Source organism: Hypanus sabinus, chromosome 20 (genome assembly GCF_030144855.1).
Source record: "Hypanus sabinus isolate sHypSab1 chromosome 20, sHypSab1.hap1, whole genome shotgun sequence".
Classification (NCBI taxonomy): Eukaryota; Metazoa; Chordata; class Chondrichthyes; order Myliobatiformes; family Dasyatidae; genus Hypanus; species Hypanus sabinus.
Genome location: NC_082725.1, coordinates 34,704,507 through 34,720,313, shown reverse-complemented (window position 1 = coordinate 34,720,313; position 15,807 = coordinate 34,704,507). Strand labels below are relative to the sequence as shown.

The window sequence follows — 15,807 nt, the reverse complement described above, 5'->3', positions numbered from 1 at the left end:
TCCAAATGAATTAATGCTGTCTGTTTTTCAGGATAGTTATCTTTCTTGAGGTGTTACAATTGAAACCAGAGCTCTGGAGTACTATAATAGAATTGGCATTCCTTTGTAATCTATCCTTATGCCTTCACGATCGATTTGGGAGATATTAACCTGGCCAGTCTGGGGGGAAAAAAAATCACTAAACAATTAGATCAGAGGTAACAGCACACTGGGCTATTGCTACACCACCATCAAGAATTTTTACTGTGCTATTCCACACCCTCACTTCGGGAAGTCTGATCACCTGGCTGTACTTCTACTCCCTGAGTATAGGCAGAGATTGAAGGCTGCAGCACCAGCAGTGAGGACCAAGAAGGTATGGACAAGGGATGGACAGGAGCACCGATAGAATTGCTTTGAATCAGTGGACTGCACTGTATTTAGGGATTCATCTTCGTAGCTGGATGAGTATGCTGCAGTTGTTAGCAACTTCATTAAAACCTGTGTGGATGAGTGTGTGCCTACAAAGACTTGCTGTACGTTCTCAAACCAAAAGCTGTGGATGAACCAGGAGGTATGTCGTCTGCTGAAGGCTAGATCTGTTGCATTCGAGTCTGGCAAACCAGGCCTGTATCAGAAAACCAGGTATGATTTGCAGAGGGCTATTTCAAGGGCATAGAGACAATTTTGAATGAGGTTAGAGGCAACAACAGATGCACAACTCTTGCAGGGTTTGCAAGACATTACTTCCTACAGAGCAAAACCCAATAACATGAACGGCAGTGATACTGCATTACCAGGTGAGCTTAACACCTTCTAAGCCCACTTTGAAAGGGAGAATAGGACTACAGCTGTGAAGATCCCTGCTGCACCTGATGACCCTGTGATCTCTGTCTCAGAGACCAATGTTAGGCTGTCTTTAAAGAGAGTGAACCCTCACAAGGCAGAATGTCTTGATGCAGTACCTGGTAAGGCTCTGAAAACCTGTGCCAACCAACTGGCAGAAGTATTCAAGGATATTTTCAACCTCTCACAGCTACGGGCAGGTTCCCACTTACTTCAAAAGACATCAATTATATCAGTGGCTGTGAAGAATAATGTGAGCTGCCATAATGACTATAATCCAGTTGCACTCGCATCGACAGTGATGAAATGCTTTGAGAGGTTGGACATGATTAGAGTGAACTCCTACCTCAGCAGCTGGACCCATTGCAATTTGCTTATTGCCACAATAGGTCAATGGCAAACGCAATCTCAATGGCTCTTCACACAGTCTTAGACCACCTGGACAACACAAACACTTGCGTCAGGTTGCTGTTCCTCGACTATAGCTCAGCACTTAATACCATCATTCTTCCAATCCTGATTTGAGAAGTTGCAGAACCTGGGGCTCTGTACCTCCCTCCGTAATTGCATCTTGGAATTGCAACTGGAAGACTGCAATCTGTGTTGATTGATGATAACATCTCCTTGCAGACGATCAACACTGGTGTGCCTCAGGGATGTGTGCTAAGCCGACTACACTGCTCTCTATGTAGCCATGACTAGTCATTGTGAGGCTAGTCATTGCTCAAATACCATCTATAAATTTGCTGATGATATAACCATTGGTGGTGACGAGAGGGCATACAGGAGTGAGATATGCCAACTAGTGAAGTGGTGTTGCAGCAACAACCTGGCACTCAACATCAGCAAGACGAAAGAGCTGATTGTGGACTTCAGGAAGGGTGAGACGAAGAAACACGTACCGATCCTCATAGAGGGACAAGAATTGGAGAGAGTGAGCAGTTTCAAGTTCTTGGGTGTCAAGATCTCTGAGGATCTAACCTGGTCCCAACATATCAATGCAGTTTAAAAAGAAGGCAATACAGCAGCTATGCTTCATTAGGAGTTTGAGGAGATTTGGTATGTCAACAATTACACTCAAAAACTTATATAGCTGTACTGTGGAGAGCGTTCTGACAGGCTACATCACTGTCTGGTATGGGGATGCTGCTGAACAGGACCAAAAAGAAATGCAGAGGATTGTAAATTTAGTCGCCTGCATCTTGGGTACTAGACTACAAAACACCCAAGACATCTTCAAGGAGTGGTGTTTCAGAAAGGCAGCATCCATTATTAAGGACCTCCAGCACCCAGGGCATGCTGTTTTCTCACTGTTGCCATCAGGTAGGAGATACAGAAGCCTGAATGCACACACTCAGTGATTCAGAAACAGCTTCTTCCCCTCTGCTATCTGATTCCTAAATGGACATTGAACCCTTGGATACTACCTCACTTTTTTTAATATATAGTATTTCTGTATTTTGCACAATTTTTAATCTAGTCAATATATGTATACTGTCACTGATTAGTTTTTATTATTATTTTATGTTGTGTTTTTTCTCTTCTATATTATGTATTGCATTGTACTGCTGCTGCTAAGTTAACAAATTTCACGTCACATGCCGGTGGTGATAATTTTGATTCTGATTCCTGAGAAGGGAGTCCTATTCCATTATGACTTCAAAAGCATTTGTGCAAAATAATTTATAATTGGTTTTTGAGATCCCACTCGAATTCTCTGCCCCTGCATTTGCTAACTTACTATCATTTTTAAAAAATGCCTGTTTATTTGATCTGTAATGGAAGTCTTTGCATTTCCTCCACCATTGTTGTCTGCCACCATTTCTCACCATCCGGTTTGTCAATGCCTCATTGCTCTTATCTACTTCCTCAATCACACAACTTGTTTTCAATAAGCTTCAATGTTTGGCTATCTACTAAGGTGGAATTGGTAATATAAATAATAATTTATTACTAGTGATCTTTTCCCCCCTCTCCTACCTCTAAACTCCAATGTGTGAGGTTATTTTCTTTAAGCCTTTTTGCTGGCTGAAGTCCATTGTTAAATTGCACCAATATGAACCTATATATTTATCTAGCGTACATGCTATCTATTTATTTAGTCATGCATTTATCTAGTGGCAACTAAGAAAAAGTCATTAAGAAGGTAAAGATAAAATATGAAAGTAAGCAAGCCAGTAATATTATAGAGAATACCAAAAGTTTCTTAAGTTAGGTAAAGTGTAAGCAAGGTGAGAGTGGATATCAGATCACTGGAAAACTATTGTGGAGAGGTAGTAATGGCAAGCAAACTGAATAAGTAGTTTTCATCACCCGCAGTATGGAGGAAGTACTAGGTGTCAAGGGATCCTGAAGTGTGTGAAGTTACCATAACTAGAGAGGAGGTTCCTGGGGAAACTGAAAGGTCTGAAGGTGGATAAGTTACCTGGGCCAGATGGTGTATGCACCGGAGTTCTGAAAGAGAAGGCTGAAGGGATCATGGAGGCATTAGTAATGATCTTTCAAGAATCATTAGATTCTAGAATGGCTCCGGAAGACTGGAACATTGCAAATGTCTCTCAAAGAAGGGAGAGGGGCAGAAGAAAGGAAGTTATAGGCCAGTTAGTCTGACCTCAGTAGTTGGGAAGCTGTTGGATTTGATCATTAAGGATGAGGTCTCAGGGTACTTGGAGGCACAGGATAAAATAGGCCGTAGTCAGCATGGTTTCCTCAAGGGAAAATCTTGCCTGATAAATCTGTTGGAATTCTTTGAAGAACTAACATGCAGGATAGACAAAAGAGAATCAGTTGATGTGTACTTAGATTTTAAAAAGGCGTTTGATAAGGCACCACACATGAGTCTGCTTAAAAAGCTATGAACGCATGGTATAACAGAAAAGATTCTAGCATGGATAAAGCAGTGGCTGATTGGCAGGTGGCAAAAAGAGGGAATAATGGGTGCTTTTTCTGCTTGGCAGCCTGTGATTAGAGGTGTTCCACAGGGAACATTGTTGGGACAGCTTTTTATGTTGTATATCAATAATTTGGATGTTGGAATTGATGGCTCTTTGGCCAAGTTTGCAGATGATAAGAAAGTTAGAGGTGCAGGTAGTTTTGAGGAAGTAGAGAGGCTACAGAAGTACTTAAACAGCTTTGGAGAATGGGCAAAGAAATGGGAGATGGAATATGATGTTGGGAGGTGTATGGTCATGCACTTGGATAGAAGAAATTGAAGGGTTGACTTTTCTAAGTGGAGAGAAAATTCAAAAAACGGAGGCATAAAGGGTCAATCCTTGTAAAGGATTCTCTAAAACTTGCAGGTTGAGTCTGTGAGGAAGGAAAATGGGATGTTAGCATTAATTTCAAGAGGACTGGAATATTAAAAGCAAGGATGTAACATTGAGACTTTACAAAGCTCTGGTGATGCCTCACTAGAGGCATTGAATACAGTTTGGACCCCTTATCTTAGAAATAATGTGCTGAAACTGGGGAGGGTCAAAGGAGTTTCACAGAAATGATCCCAGGAATGAATGGCTTGTCATATGATGAGCTCTGGGCCTGGGTTCACTAGAATGTAGAAGAATGAGGGGTGACCTCATTGAAACATTTTGAATGGTGTAAGACCTTGATAGAGTGGATGTGGAGAGTATGTTTCTTATTGTATGACAGTCTAAGACCAGACAGGTGTCCTTTTAGAATGGAGATGAGGAGGAATTTCTTCAGCTAGAGTGTGGTGAATCTGGAATTCTTTACCACAAGCAGCTGTGGAGGCCCAGTCTTTATGTATATTTAAGGCAGAGGTTGATAGATTCTCTATTGGTCGCAGCATGAAGGGATGTGGGGTGGTGGAAGTCTGGAGATTGAGGGTGAGAGGAAAATAGGGTCAGCCATGATAAAATGGCAGAGCAGTCTTGATGGGTCAAATGGCCTATATTTTGTAATCTTATGCTGATCCCAATGTGAGCAAGGGTTTTGGGGAATTTGAAGTATTTGGATATGGGTTTTTTTTTGGAAAAAAAAAACAAATTTGGATGGTGGTGTTGGGAAAGATAGTTCGTTAGCTGGTTAAGCAAAAAAATCCAGAGGTGTCTACATCTGAGTTGGGTGTACCAGAGAAACTTCATCCTTATAATTATGGAAGCCCAAACAATATTCAGTAAACAAATGTTAAGACATTTAAACTCTTGAGGATTTTCAGAGGTGCCAATACTGCCTAATCTTTTGTAACCTTAAGTGGATTCATTTCTATTTGCTAACTAGTCACAATATCAAGCTGAATTAACCTCCAGATGAGAGAAATGAGTTTGACTTTTCAAATTATTGTGATCTAGGTTTGCGACTCTTGAGTGCCTCCAATCTGTCCAGACACAGCATCCAAATAAGTCTGATATAGTAGTGATGTGGAGGAAATGCTAACTGAAATTTGACTCTCCTGAAGAAGGATGGGAGTGCTAAATTTCCCGTACCAACCGAATATGAGAACAATAATTGGGTAAGGTGGGGAAGCATGCAATTGGACACCAACCTCTTTCCACTAAGAGGTTCTGAACAATATCAGGAGATGCATTGGAATAGGTTTTGTTTTGGCTGGAAATGCTGTGTGGTGTAAAGGAACCGGGAGCAGGAACAGATGGTGCAAATTTCAGTGAGGATCTCTACCTTCAAGTGGAATTTAGTTTCAGATGGGCACTTTCAATATTTGATTCCAACTCTTGAAGCCACTGAAGTTTTCAAGCTACCCAAGTGTATCAATCATATTATAAACTTTAAAAAAAAAACACTCCTTGGGAATGTCAGAGATCAGTCTGGAGTTGATTTGTGCTTTCTAAGTATAGCTATCGGAAAAATAACTTTGCAAAATCAACTAATTGAATTGAAATCACTACTAGTTTTGGCCATTTGAGATTATTTATAAGATTATTCAATCCAAAATTTAACATCAAGCTTGAGAAGCATTCTTTTATATTTTTTTAAAAATTGCCTTTTTGTTTTTATAGGATTGCAACCTTCTATTTAAACTCTGAATGTGTCTGATGTACGTTCTAGAGTTCAAGCATTGCTTATGTGATAAAGTCAGTGATTTATGCATAAATCTGGACTAAGAGTGTTTGATTTAATAATATTTTGTTTGCTCTCATTGGGCAGATGAGGTAGATAGGAGAAAGAAAAATACAGAACATGAAATTTCATAAAACTGGCTAAAAGAAGAGGTTTATTTCTAATATTTCCACTATTTAATAAAGAATGAAACTGTTGGGAAATGTTCATTTTCTTCAACGGGTACTGTAAGTTTGGAAATATAACGAAATATGCAGATTTTTCTGCCTCAGGCTTCACGTGTGGCTGCCACACAATACAGATGACCCGAGAAGATGAATGTTGCCATCTGACCTGAAAAACCAAATCTTTTTTCCTTTTTATAGATGATGCCTGACTTGCTGAGCTCCTCTGGCATTTTGTTACCTTTACCATCCTGTTTTTAATAACGTGAAAGTAATTTTGAACTCATTTGTTCTTGTTCAAATGAAATTGCAGATGTTATAACAGTGTAAAGTTGGGTGAAAGTAACCCGAATATGGACATAGACATTTTATCACAGGGCTTTGCATATTTTTGTCAGCTTTCAATGAGTGATACTTCATTTAGTTATTAACGCCATTGGATATGTTACAAATTGAATAACACTTGTTTCTGAAGAGATGATTGATCATAAAATGAGGCACAGAATATACTTTGTGAGCAGCTTGCAAGAAATTATCTTTATTTGAATAGATAATTGAAAAAGTAATTTAACAATGTCAGATTTGACATTTTAGGTGTTTATACAGGATGTTTGGTAGTTGTCATTTGACTGTAAAGGAAGCGTGTGTATTTTTTTGGTTTTGCAGGAAAATCCTGTAAAAGATGCATCTTCATCTAGAATATAGACTTTAGCATTTCTACTCTGAATGATCAGTGTCAAAACTGCTCTATTAGTGGAACAGGTCAAAAGCTTTAAGTTCCTCAGGGTGAATATCACAAATGACCTGACTTGGTCTAAGCAAGCAGAGTCCACTGCCAAGAAGCCCCACCAGCGCCTTTACTTCCTGAGAAATTTGAGGAAATTTGGCCTGTCCCCTAAAACTCTCACTAATTTTTATAGGTGCACCGTAGAAAGCATTATTCTAGTGTGCATCACAACCTGGTATGGAAGTTGTCCTGTCCAAGACCAGAAGAAGCTGCAGAAGATCGTGAACCTAGCCCAGCACATCACACAAACCAACCTTCCATCCTTGGACTCACTTTACAACTTTCCTACGCTGTAGGAGCAGTGCTGCCAAGGTAATCAAGGATAAGTCCCACCCAGCCAACACACTTTTTGTCCCACTTCTCTCCGGGAGAAGGTTCAGGAGGATGAAGATAAGTACGGCCAGATTTAGGAACAGCTTCTTTCCAACTGTGATAAGACTGCTGAACGGATCCTGACCCGGATCTGGGCCGTACCTTCCAAATATCTAGACCTGACTTGCACTACCTTACTTTCCCTTTTCTATTTTCTAATTATGATTTATAATTTAAATTTTTATTATATTTACTTTGATTTGTACTTCAGGGAGCACGAAGCGCAGAAACAAATATCACTGTGATGATGGTATGCTCTAGTATCAATTGTTTGGTGACAATAAAGTATTTGTATTCCACATTGCTAGACATATACCCACAGACAGATTCCATGGGCCTAGGGGATGCTCCTCGATCCAGCCTTGAGACTTGCTTTCTCTTGCTTCCCGCCTCGTATAGATGCGTTGAGTATCTTGTGATAAGTTGTGGTTTGTTGCACCTTCCTCTCATTTTTGCTTTCCATGTTAGGAGAGTGTTCCAAACCTCTGGAGTTAATGACCGGACCCATGCGGCCACAGTCCATAAACCCTGTTATTTACAGAAATAGTTTTAAGAGCCTCAGCAGGAACCTTCTTTTAGACATTGTACAGTGTTTATTATTTTTCCTTCACATTGCTTATTTCTATCCCAGCACTAATTCCGAAGGACTCTGTCTTTCAATCTCCACAACCTAAACAGCATTGCTCTCCTACTTCTTCAAATTGCCGTGTGTCCTCTGCGGAAGTTGTGTTCAGAGTACTGTTGCTCTGCTCACATCTCTGGACTAATGGGGCTTCCATAGTTTTACACGCACCACTATATGCCCAAAATGACTGCAATGAAATTTTGCTGAAACCACTGTACAAGTTGCTATTGCATTTGTAACTGTCACCCTTGACTTTTTAATCTTGATTTATTTCTTATTCAACTACAGTTACATTTTTCTTCTCTTATTCTTGTCCCTTAATTCAGCCATTGTTTTGAAATCCTTAATGGTGAGATATATGGACTGTTTTATGAGTATTCTTTAGAAACTTTGAGCATGTGACTTGCATTTCCAAGTTCACCTCCTGCCCTCTTGAACTTCAAATTTCTTAATTTAGTATTCAATTGTAAACGCAGACACGACTCTACTTTGTGGTGTCGAGCTTTGGTGCTCCAGGCTAAAACTAAGCTTCCTTTCTCCTGTTATTATAGTATCACAGTTGCTTAATTTAATCAAGGATTTTGTTTCACTGTTGCAGTTTGACCAACATCTGATGGAATTCATCCTTTAGTAATATTGTTTGGTCAATTTTCTTTTAATTCTTGACTGTGTTCAAGAGAATGTGATGTAGTGTTTACTGTTCTATGTAATCAAAGTGAAATGATGACATAATTTACTTCTGAAGCAATTAAGTGAATTCTTGATTTTAGACTAATTGGTTGTCTTCCTCATTTGAAAGAAATTGATCTGAAATAGTTACAGAACCTCTTTCCTTTATTTTTTCTCCCCACATTCTACTGTAAATCCTTGACACCTGCACTTTGCCTGAAGGTTAGCATTAGTTTTTATATTAAAAAAAAGTATGAGCAAATAAATCAGTTGTGTGCAGAGTATTACTGTTGGATTAGAAAATATGGGATTAAGGAAAGCTCTGTCAAGCTAAAGATTGCCTTTGTTTGTCACGTACATTGAAACATTAAAACAGAGTGAAACGTAAAATGTAGGTTTTCACAGATAAAACAAATTGAGGCATTTTATGTTTAATGAAACCCATAACAGATTTTATTGAACTCCAAAACCTAAACAAAAATGAGCGGTAAAAGTGTTTACGTAGCAATGTCATCACATCAGAGCAGCCTCCTGAAGCAAAACTGCAAATCAAAGTCAGTGTTGTGAATTATGTGTGTTTCTCCAAATACGTTACATTACACTGTTGCTTTCCTGTCAGCTTGAATCAGTCTGGCCTTTTTCCTCTGACCTTTTAGCAAGGCTTTTTTGCCCACAGAACTGAAACTTAATGGTTTACTTTTTTAAGAACTATTCTCGGTAAACTCTAGAGACTGCTCTGGGTGAAAATCCCAGGAGATCAGCAGTTTCTGAGATACTCAAACCACCCCATCTGGCACCAACAATCATTCCACAGTCAGTCACTTAGATCACATTTCTTCTCCAGTCTGAGCAAATGAATCTCGACATGTCTGCATGCTTTTGTGCGTTGAGTTGCTGCTAAATAATTGGCTGGCTAGATATTTGCATTAACGAGCAAGTATATAGCTATCTCATAAACTGGTCACCTAGTGTAGAGTGGATACTGGCAAGTCCCTTTTCAAGCTGCTGGGAGGATGTTTGGGCTAATTTCCACACACTGTTCTAATAATTGATAAATCAACTTTTTTAAAAATTTATTGCAGCTTGATGACTGTGCTCTGCAGTTATCTCACAATGGTACCTACCTGGATCTGGAGTCTAACTTGGCAGAACAGAAAGATGAATTGGAAGGATTCCTGGAGGATCCTGGGTAAGAAAACAGATTTTCCTTTTGTCCGATAATAAGGCCATTTGAATGATGCTGAGTGTTTTAATGAGACTTTAAAACTTGAATGCAATGTGATGTACTCTACTAACACTTCACTTACCTATTTATGTAGTGATCTTGAACACTGTGAGAAGGCTAATTTAAATATGGAAATTTAACTGCCTGTAAGCTTTCTTTAAACTAAAAGAATTTGGGCCTATTTGTCAAAAATAGTAACAGTAAAGATGACAGAGATGTATTCAGCGAATTTCTGCAGTCAAAATATGTGGGTTTTTCATTCTAATTACACAAATTATTCATGATTGCAAACTGCCCTGTTTTTAATTAATTTCATTTGAGTTCTACCAAGATTTTTTTTGGGTGCACTTTCCTTTGTTGAGTGAACTTGGCATGCAGTTGTTTTTACTTGATTGCATAAGCAATTTGTTTCTTGTAAGAGCAAAGCTGCCTTTTATACAAGAGTAATTTTTTAGTGTTTCAGTGTAATGGTGGCATACTCTATTGTTTGTGCTTAGGTTCTTGAATAAATGTTTGTGCATGAACACTTTCCAAAAATTGATGATTTGATTCTTGACCATAATGTAGATCCCATCCTCTAAATACTTCCAAACATAACTTAATTAAATTTTTTTTTAAACTTCCAGTATCTCACCTTCTAATCGATGTATGCCTTGCATTATGTTATATTACGTTATATACGTAATATATACGTTATATACGCTACGTATCTAATCTGCTCAAAATGATTCTGTTCTTCCTGCCCTTGCTCTCCTACTCTTTTTTTTGCCATCTTGTCTTAACTGAGTATCGCTTCCACTTCAGCTTAACATGTGTTTTTAGTTTATGAAAGCAATTGATCTGCTTCATGTTTACAAAGTGTACCTGGGTGTCTTCCCTTTTGGGCATCTGTTCAAAATCTATTTTTTTCGTTGCTATTTATGTTGATGGTTAAATAACCTTGAATATAAAATTATATTTGTCACTGCATCATGCCAAGTCAAAATATGTGAATAAACTCTTGTGTGTCTGAAAAATAATTTATTGCCTTCATTCAATCTTTTCAGCCCAGAAATGAATAAGATTTGATTTAAATACAGTACTGCAGAATCTGAGTGTGGAAACCTCTCGTGTTAATGTTTCCACTGTAAGATGTGTATGTCTTAAACCTGCTAATGATTGAATGATAGAAAACTTGTGATACAACTAAGTCCATTCAGTCTACCTGTGTCTCTCAAGAAAGGCTGTATAAGTCAGTAGCTTTTCAAGTTTTGCTTAACATTGGGATCTTTGGGGAATTGTCAAATTATTAGAGGTAGACCAGAATAAAGTTAAATCAAGCTCTATTGTTTCTCTGCTCAGAGATTCCCAGGTGGCATATGCACAGTTGTGGAGTAATAAACATCTTAAACGTTTTTCCATCTTTGATACCACACGGAGTGTTCCTGTCAGGCTGACTTTAATTGTGGATTTACACATTCTCACAAGGTGTATTGTTAGTTAATAGGATTCCACGAGGAAGTAGTCATCTTCTGCCTAGTTATTTCCTTAAATAATGGAGACGGACTTGGCATCAGCATCTTTTTTGACTCTATTGACTTCATAATGCTGCTAATTGCTACACTTAGCCCTAGCGATAGGATGAAAATTATCTCTCGGGAGGCAAGCCAGACGTGATCACTGCTGTCAGATGCTTTGGAATTGTCAACTTTAATGGAATAAGCCAACTTTGCACCCCTCTGGCTGGGGAAGACCGCAATAAGAGGGAAAAGCCTAAAAAGAGATTGGGAATTGTGCAGCATATAATTGTAGCTAGCTCTTTGAGTCCTATGTTTTATGGGCTTAACCTAACAACCTAAGAAAAAATATCTTGGACATGATTATGTACAGTAATTTTATGCCCTAAAATTATTGGCCCTTCCAAGGGCTTCCTGAGTTCCACTTACCATCTGTTATTCTGCTCAGGTTTTCCCCGCACTCTTTATGCTTGAAGCTGTGCCAGGAGCTTTGCCAAGTTAAGTGACCAGGGGGAGGATTTGCAATAAAGCCCATTGAATCCTCCGTTCACGATACTTCCTGTCAAGGTCACTGGGCAGTGAGATTTATTTATCATTTGTACCTGTTCACTATTCTACGTATGATCTGGTGCAGAGACAAATTTGGCTTAATGGTGTTAGCTCCTCCTGAGAGAATGGTGAAATTGGCCATGTGGATTTGAGGTAGTTACAAATGACTATTGATTTTCTTGTTCCTCAAGAATGTTGGATTACCCTCTTTTGTTCCAGTCTCCTAATGTTTTAAAGATGGTCTGCCATCTGGATCCACAGGAACGGGATGGAGTCTAAAATTAGCTGCAGGTATTGAATTTATAAGGTTCCCAAATTTATGAGGCAGTGAATCTTTTTCCAATTAACTTTTTAAGACCACGAGAGCAAGAGATCCATGGTATACAGTAAAATTTGGTGTAGATTATTTAAGAGCACTAGGCATGAAGTATCTTGGTGTTGTGTTACTCCAGAAGCCTGTTGGCAGTGTGCCCACTCCCTGCACCACCTCCTGTGGGAATATGTAAAATGGAAACATGTAACTTTGAAATTGTTGGTTAAATGCTTTTTCAATCAACTTTTTTAAAAAATCTAGGAAGTTGTAATTCAGGTGTGAGTTTGTACCGACTTCCTTGTTGTAATATTTTATAGTTGATGAGGGAGTCCAGTGACATTGCAAATTACAGAAATCTCAGCTTTCACCCTTTTAATGAAAACTATTGCTTTGACCCATATACCTTTTCTTTTAATAACTCCTCTACCTCTATTCAGTATTACCTTTGTACAGGGTGCACTACAAAGACCAAGTTAACAAGAAGGCAAGGTACTTGCATCTGAGTTTTGGGAATCTGGGAAGTGGATTAGTTACAGTTCTATTGGTGATCCAGCTTTTCTACACTGCTGTACGGGCTGAAGCTTGCTCTCTGCCAAGTCCAGTTAATAATTGTCTAGAAATGGTAATGCTTTAGGGTTTTCCACAAAACTGAACCCTTTCCAATGACCACATTGATCTTCAGTTGTATATGTTTCACAGAAGAAATTTGCATACAACATCTAGGCATAGAAGTAAGCTCTGTGGCTCTTTTAGCCACTGGCATAGACCTAATGGTCTGAAAAGCCCTTGCTGTTCACAAGGATGCGTGCCTTGAGTATGTTCCAGAGTTGAAGCTCCAAAACTTCAACGACAGATAACTGACCTATTTAAATTTTAAAAATGTATTTGAAGTTGTGTTGAAATATTGCACTTTTACAGTTTGGGCAATTTTTTGTTGAAGGACGTTGGACATGCAGTGCTCTGTGGGTTCTGGTTTTCATTCTGTTTTGTGAAGGCACTAACTGCTGAGTATGTTAATATGATGTGGAATACACTTCAGATCAGATAATGGTAACAGCACCTTGCATCTGCAGTGCCAACCTATGGAAAGTTGTTTTGAAAATGCAACATCATCACAAGGTTTTAATTCTTTCATTATTTGTGTTCAACACATCTGATCTTGTGTGTGTGTTTTAAACATCCTATTGCATTTCAGATTAATTGACTTTAATTTTTTTTTGAAAAGCAACTTTCTGCTTTTGTTTTTGTCTATAAGTTTGACCTGGAATGGTTGTTGAGATAATAAGGAGAGTATCCAAATGGCTGTCTATCCATAAATAGTGTTGAAAGCAGTAATTAACAACTGACTGCACAATTAATTTTTGTTCCCTTCCAACTGAGAGGTATTGGAGGAGATGACTTTTTACTAGAAGGCTGGATTAAGCTTTAAAGATCATAGCCGAGATAAGGTCCTGTTGATTAGGTGGGCAGTTACCACGTAAAATCTTTGCCTTCTGTTCAAGTGCATTTTTTTTGTACATGTCCATCATCACTCAGTGGCCGTTTTATTGTGTGCACCTGTACAACTTGCTAATGCAAATATCTAATCAGCCAATCGTGTTGCACCAACTCAATGCATATAAAACGTCAGATCATGGTCAAGAGGTTCAGTTGTTCAGGCCAAACATCAGAATGGAGAAGAAATGTTATCTAAATGACTTTGACTGTGGAAGGATAATCGTTGAGTTTCTCAGCAAAGCTGCTTGATCTCTTGGGATTTTCATGCACAAGAGTCTCTATAGTTTAGAGAACGCTTCAGAAAAGCAGAGAGCAGCAGTTTTGTGAATGGAAACGCCTTGTTAATGAGCGAGGTCATTGTTTCAAAGGCACATTTAATGTCAGAGAAATGTATGCAATATACATCCTGAAATGCTTTTTCTTCGCAAAAATCCATGAAAATAGAGGAGTGCCCCCAAAGAACGAAGGACAGCTAAGTTAGAACCCTCAAGTCCCCTTTCTGCGTGTAAGCGGCAGCAAACAATCCCCCCCTCGCCCCCCACCCACCAGCAAATGAAAAGCATTGGAACCCAGCACTGAGCACTCAAGCGTTAGCAAGGCAACAGCAAAGACACGGACTTGCAGTACTCCAAGGACTACATTGTTCACCCGGCACTTGATGTACCACAGGCTCTCTCTCTAATAAAGGAGAAAGAGGTGCCTCTGTTTCACTGCAAGGGTGGAGACATAACAAAGAGCTCGCTGGTTAAAAGTCTGTTGCGTCACTTTTTCTGAGTTCTGCGCCTAAAGATCTCGGGTCTTAGGCCGAGCCCTTGGCGTGATGAACAACGGCAAGTTCTGAAACCCCAAGAGCGGGTCCCATTCCCGCAAAGAACTGTAGTCAGCATGTAACTCCAGTTCAGGACCTTCAGAAGAATCCTGAAAGGGAAAAATCGAGATATTAAAGATGGAAATAGAGCTGTTTCCAAAGATGCAAGCAAAGGAATTGCTGTTAGGTGACATTAACGCTCCTAAGCTCCTCCTCCGAACCAGCTGGTCCTAGTGTCTACTAGAAAAGTAGTCTTCTGATCATATGTGCCCATTCCATTCTCCAGTGTGACATAAGGGCTCAGTGTGACATAGTGCATATTCAGATGGGAATTCTATCTATTCTCTTCATGCCATTTGAACATCTTTGAGAGCAGTGGGGTTAGGGGAAGAACTGACTAATATTTAAGACAATTAAAAGTCAACTCTTCCTTTACCAAATTATTCATATGGAAATGTTCAACCTGTAAATGATTGTCTCAACTCCAGCTGTCTGCCAGACCTCTCACTGATAGTCTCTATTTAATAGTTTCTATTAAACAAAGGCAAAACACAGCACTTGTTGGCTGAAAACCCTTTTCTAAAGTAGAAGAGTAGGAAAGTGTGTAAGATTAATTGTGTGCCCCTTTTATGTATAGCACAAGAAAACTCCCATTGTGGTCTCTCCCATGCAGAGAAAATATTAAAACAAAAATGTGTTGGAGCTGTGATAGGAGCGAAAGTTAAGGTGACTGATTAATTGTCTGAGCTAACTGTTGAAAGAATTTGCTGAAATCTGTGCAATGTGGGTTCTGGGGATGAGTAACACTTTCTCTTTGATGTGAAATCATTTATGTTGTTATTTCGCTGTAGATGTTTGATTGCTGATGGATACTTAGCTGTGGTAAAGATTGGATCTTAAATGATTGCTTCAAGCTAGCACTTTTGTGCTTTGAGGCCGTTAAGGGTGGGAGCAGATATTTGACAGGTTTTATTTGGGCAGAGGTGAGTAAAAATGTGAAGAGTGGGAGTAGATGCTGTGGATCTTGATCTCTTCAAGAATCATGACATATGTGGAGCACTTAGAAATATGTCCCTAGATTGCTTTATCTTTAATTAACACTATCGTTAATGAGACCAATAGTAGTATTACTGGTGGTGCTGATGTTGTAACTCTGAATTCTGTCATGGAATAAAGCTATTCTTGAAGCTATCCCTAAAGTTTCTCTCCACTTGTATCTTGAGACAACACCTGCACACTCACTATCAGCACAAGGCTGTGTGCGTAGCCCTCTACTCACTTTATACTTATGACTGAGGCTAAGTACAGCGCCAATGCCATATTCAGGTTTGCTGATGACACCACTGGTGTTGGCTGAATCAAAGGTGATGATGATTCGTTATACAGGATGGGGATGAAAATTTGGTTGAACGTTGCCACCACAACCTCTCTCTCTCTCTC

At 39.1% G+C, this 15,807-nt stretch overlaps 1 protein-coding gene across 3 annotated transcripts in view; it reads left to right on the top strand.

Annotated features, from left to right (window-relative positions):
* The window catches only part of fhod3b (formin homology 2 domain containing 3b), a 519,315-nt gene that overhangs the window by 25,009 nt on the left and 478,499 nt on the right, over nt 1-15,807 (top strand). For all 3 annotated transcript variants that reach the window (XM_059945317.1, XM_059945318.1, XM_059945319.1), the window contains exon 2: nt 9,562-9,668. In XM_059945317.1, the coding sequence (XP_059801300.1) occupies nt 9,562-9,668 (107 nt within the window). The remainder of the gene's footprint in view (nt 1-9,561; nt 9,669-15,807) is intronic.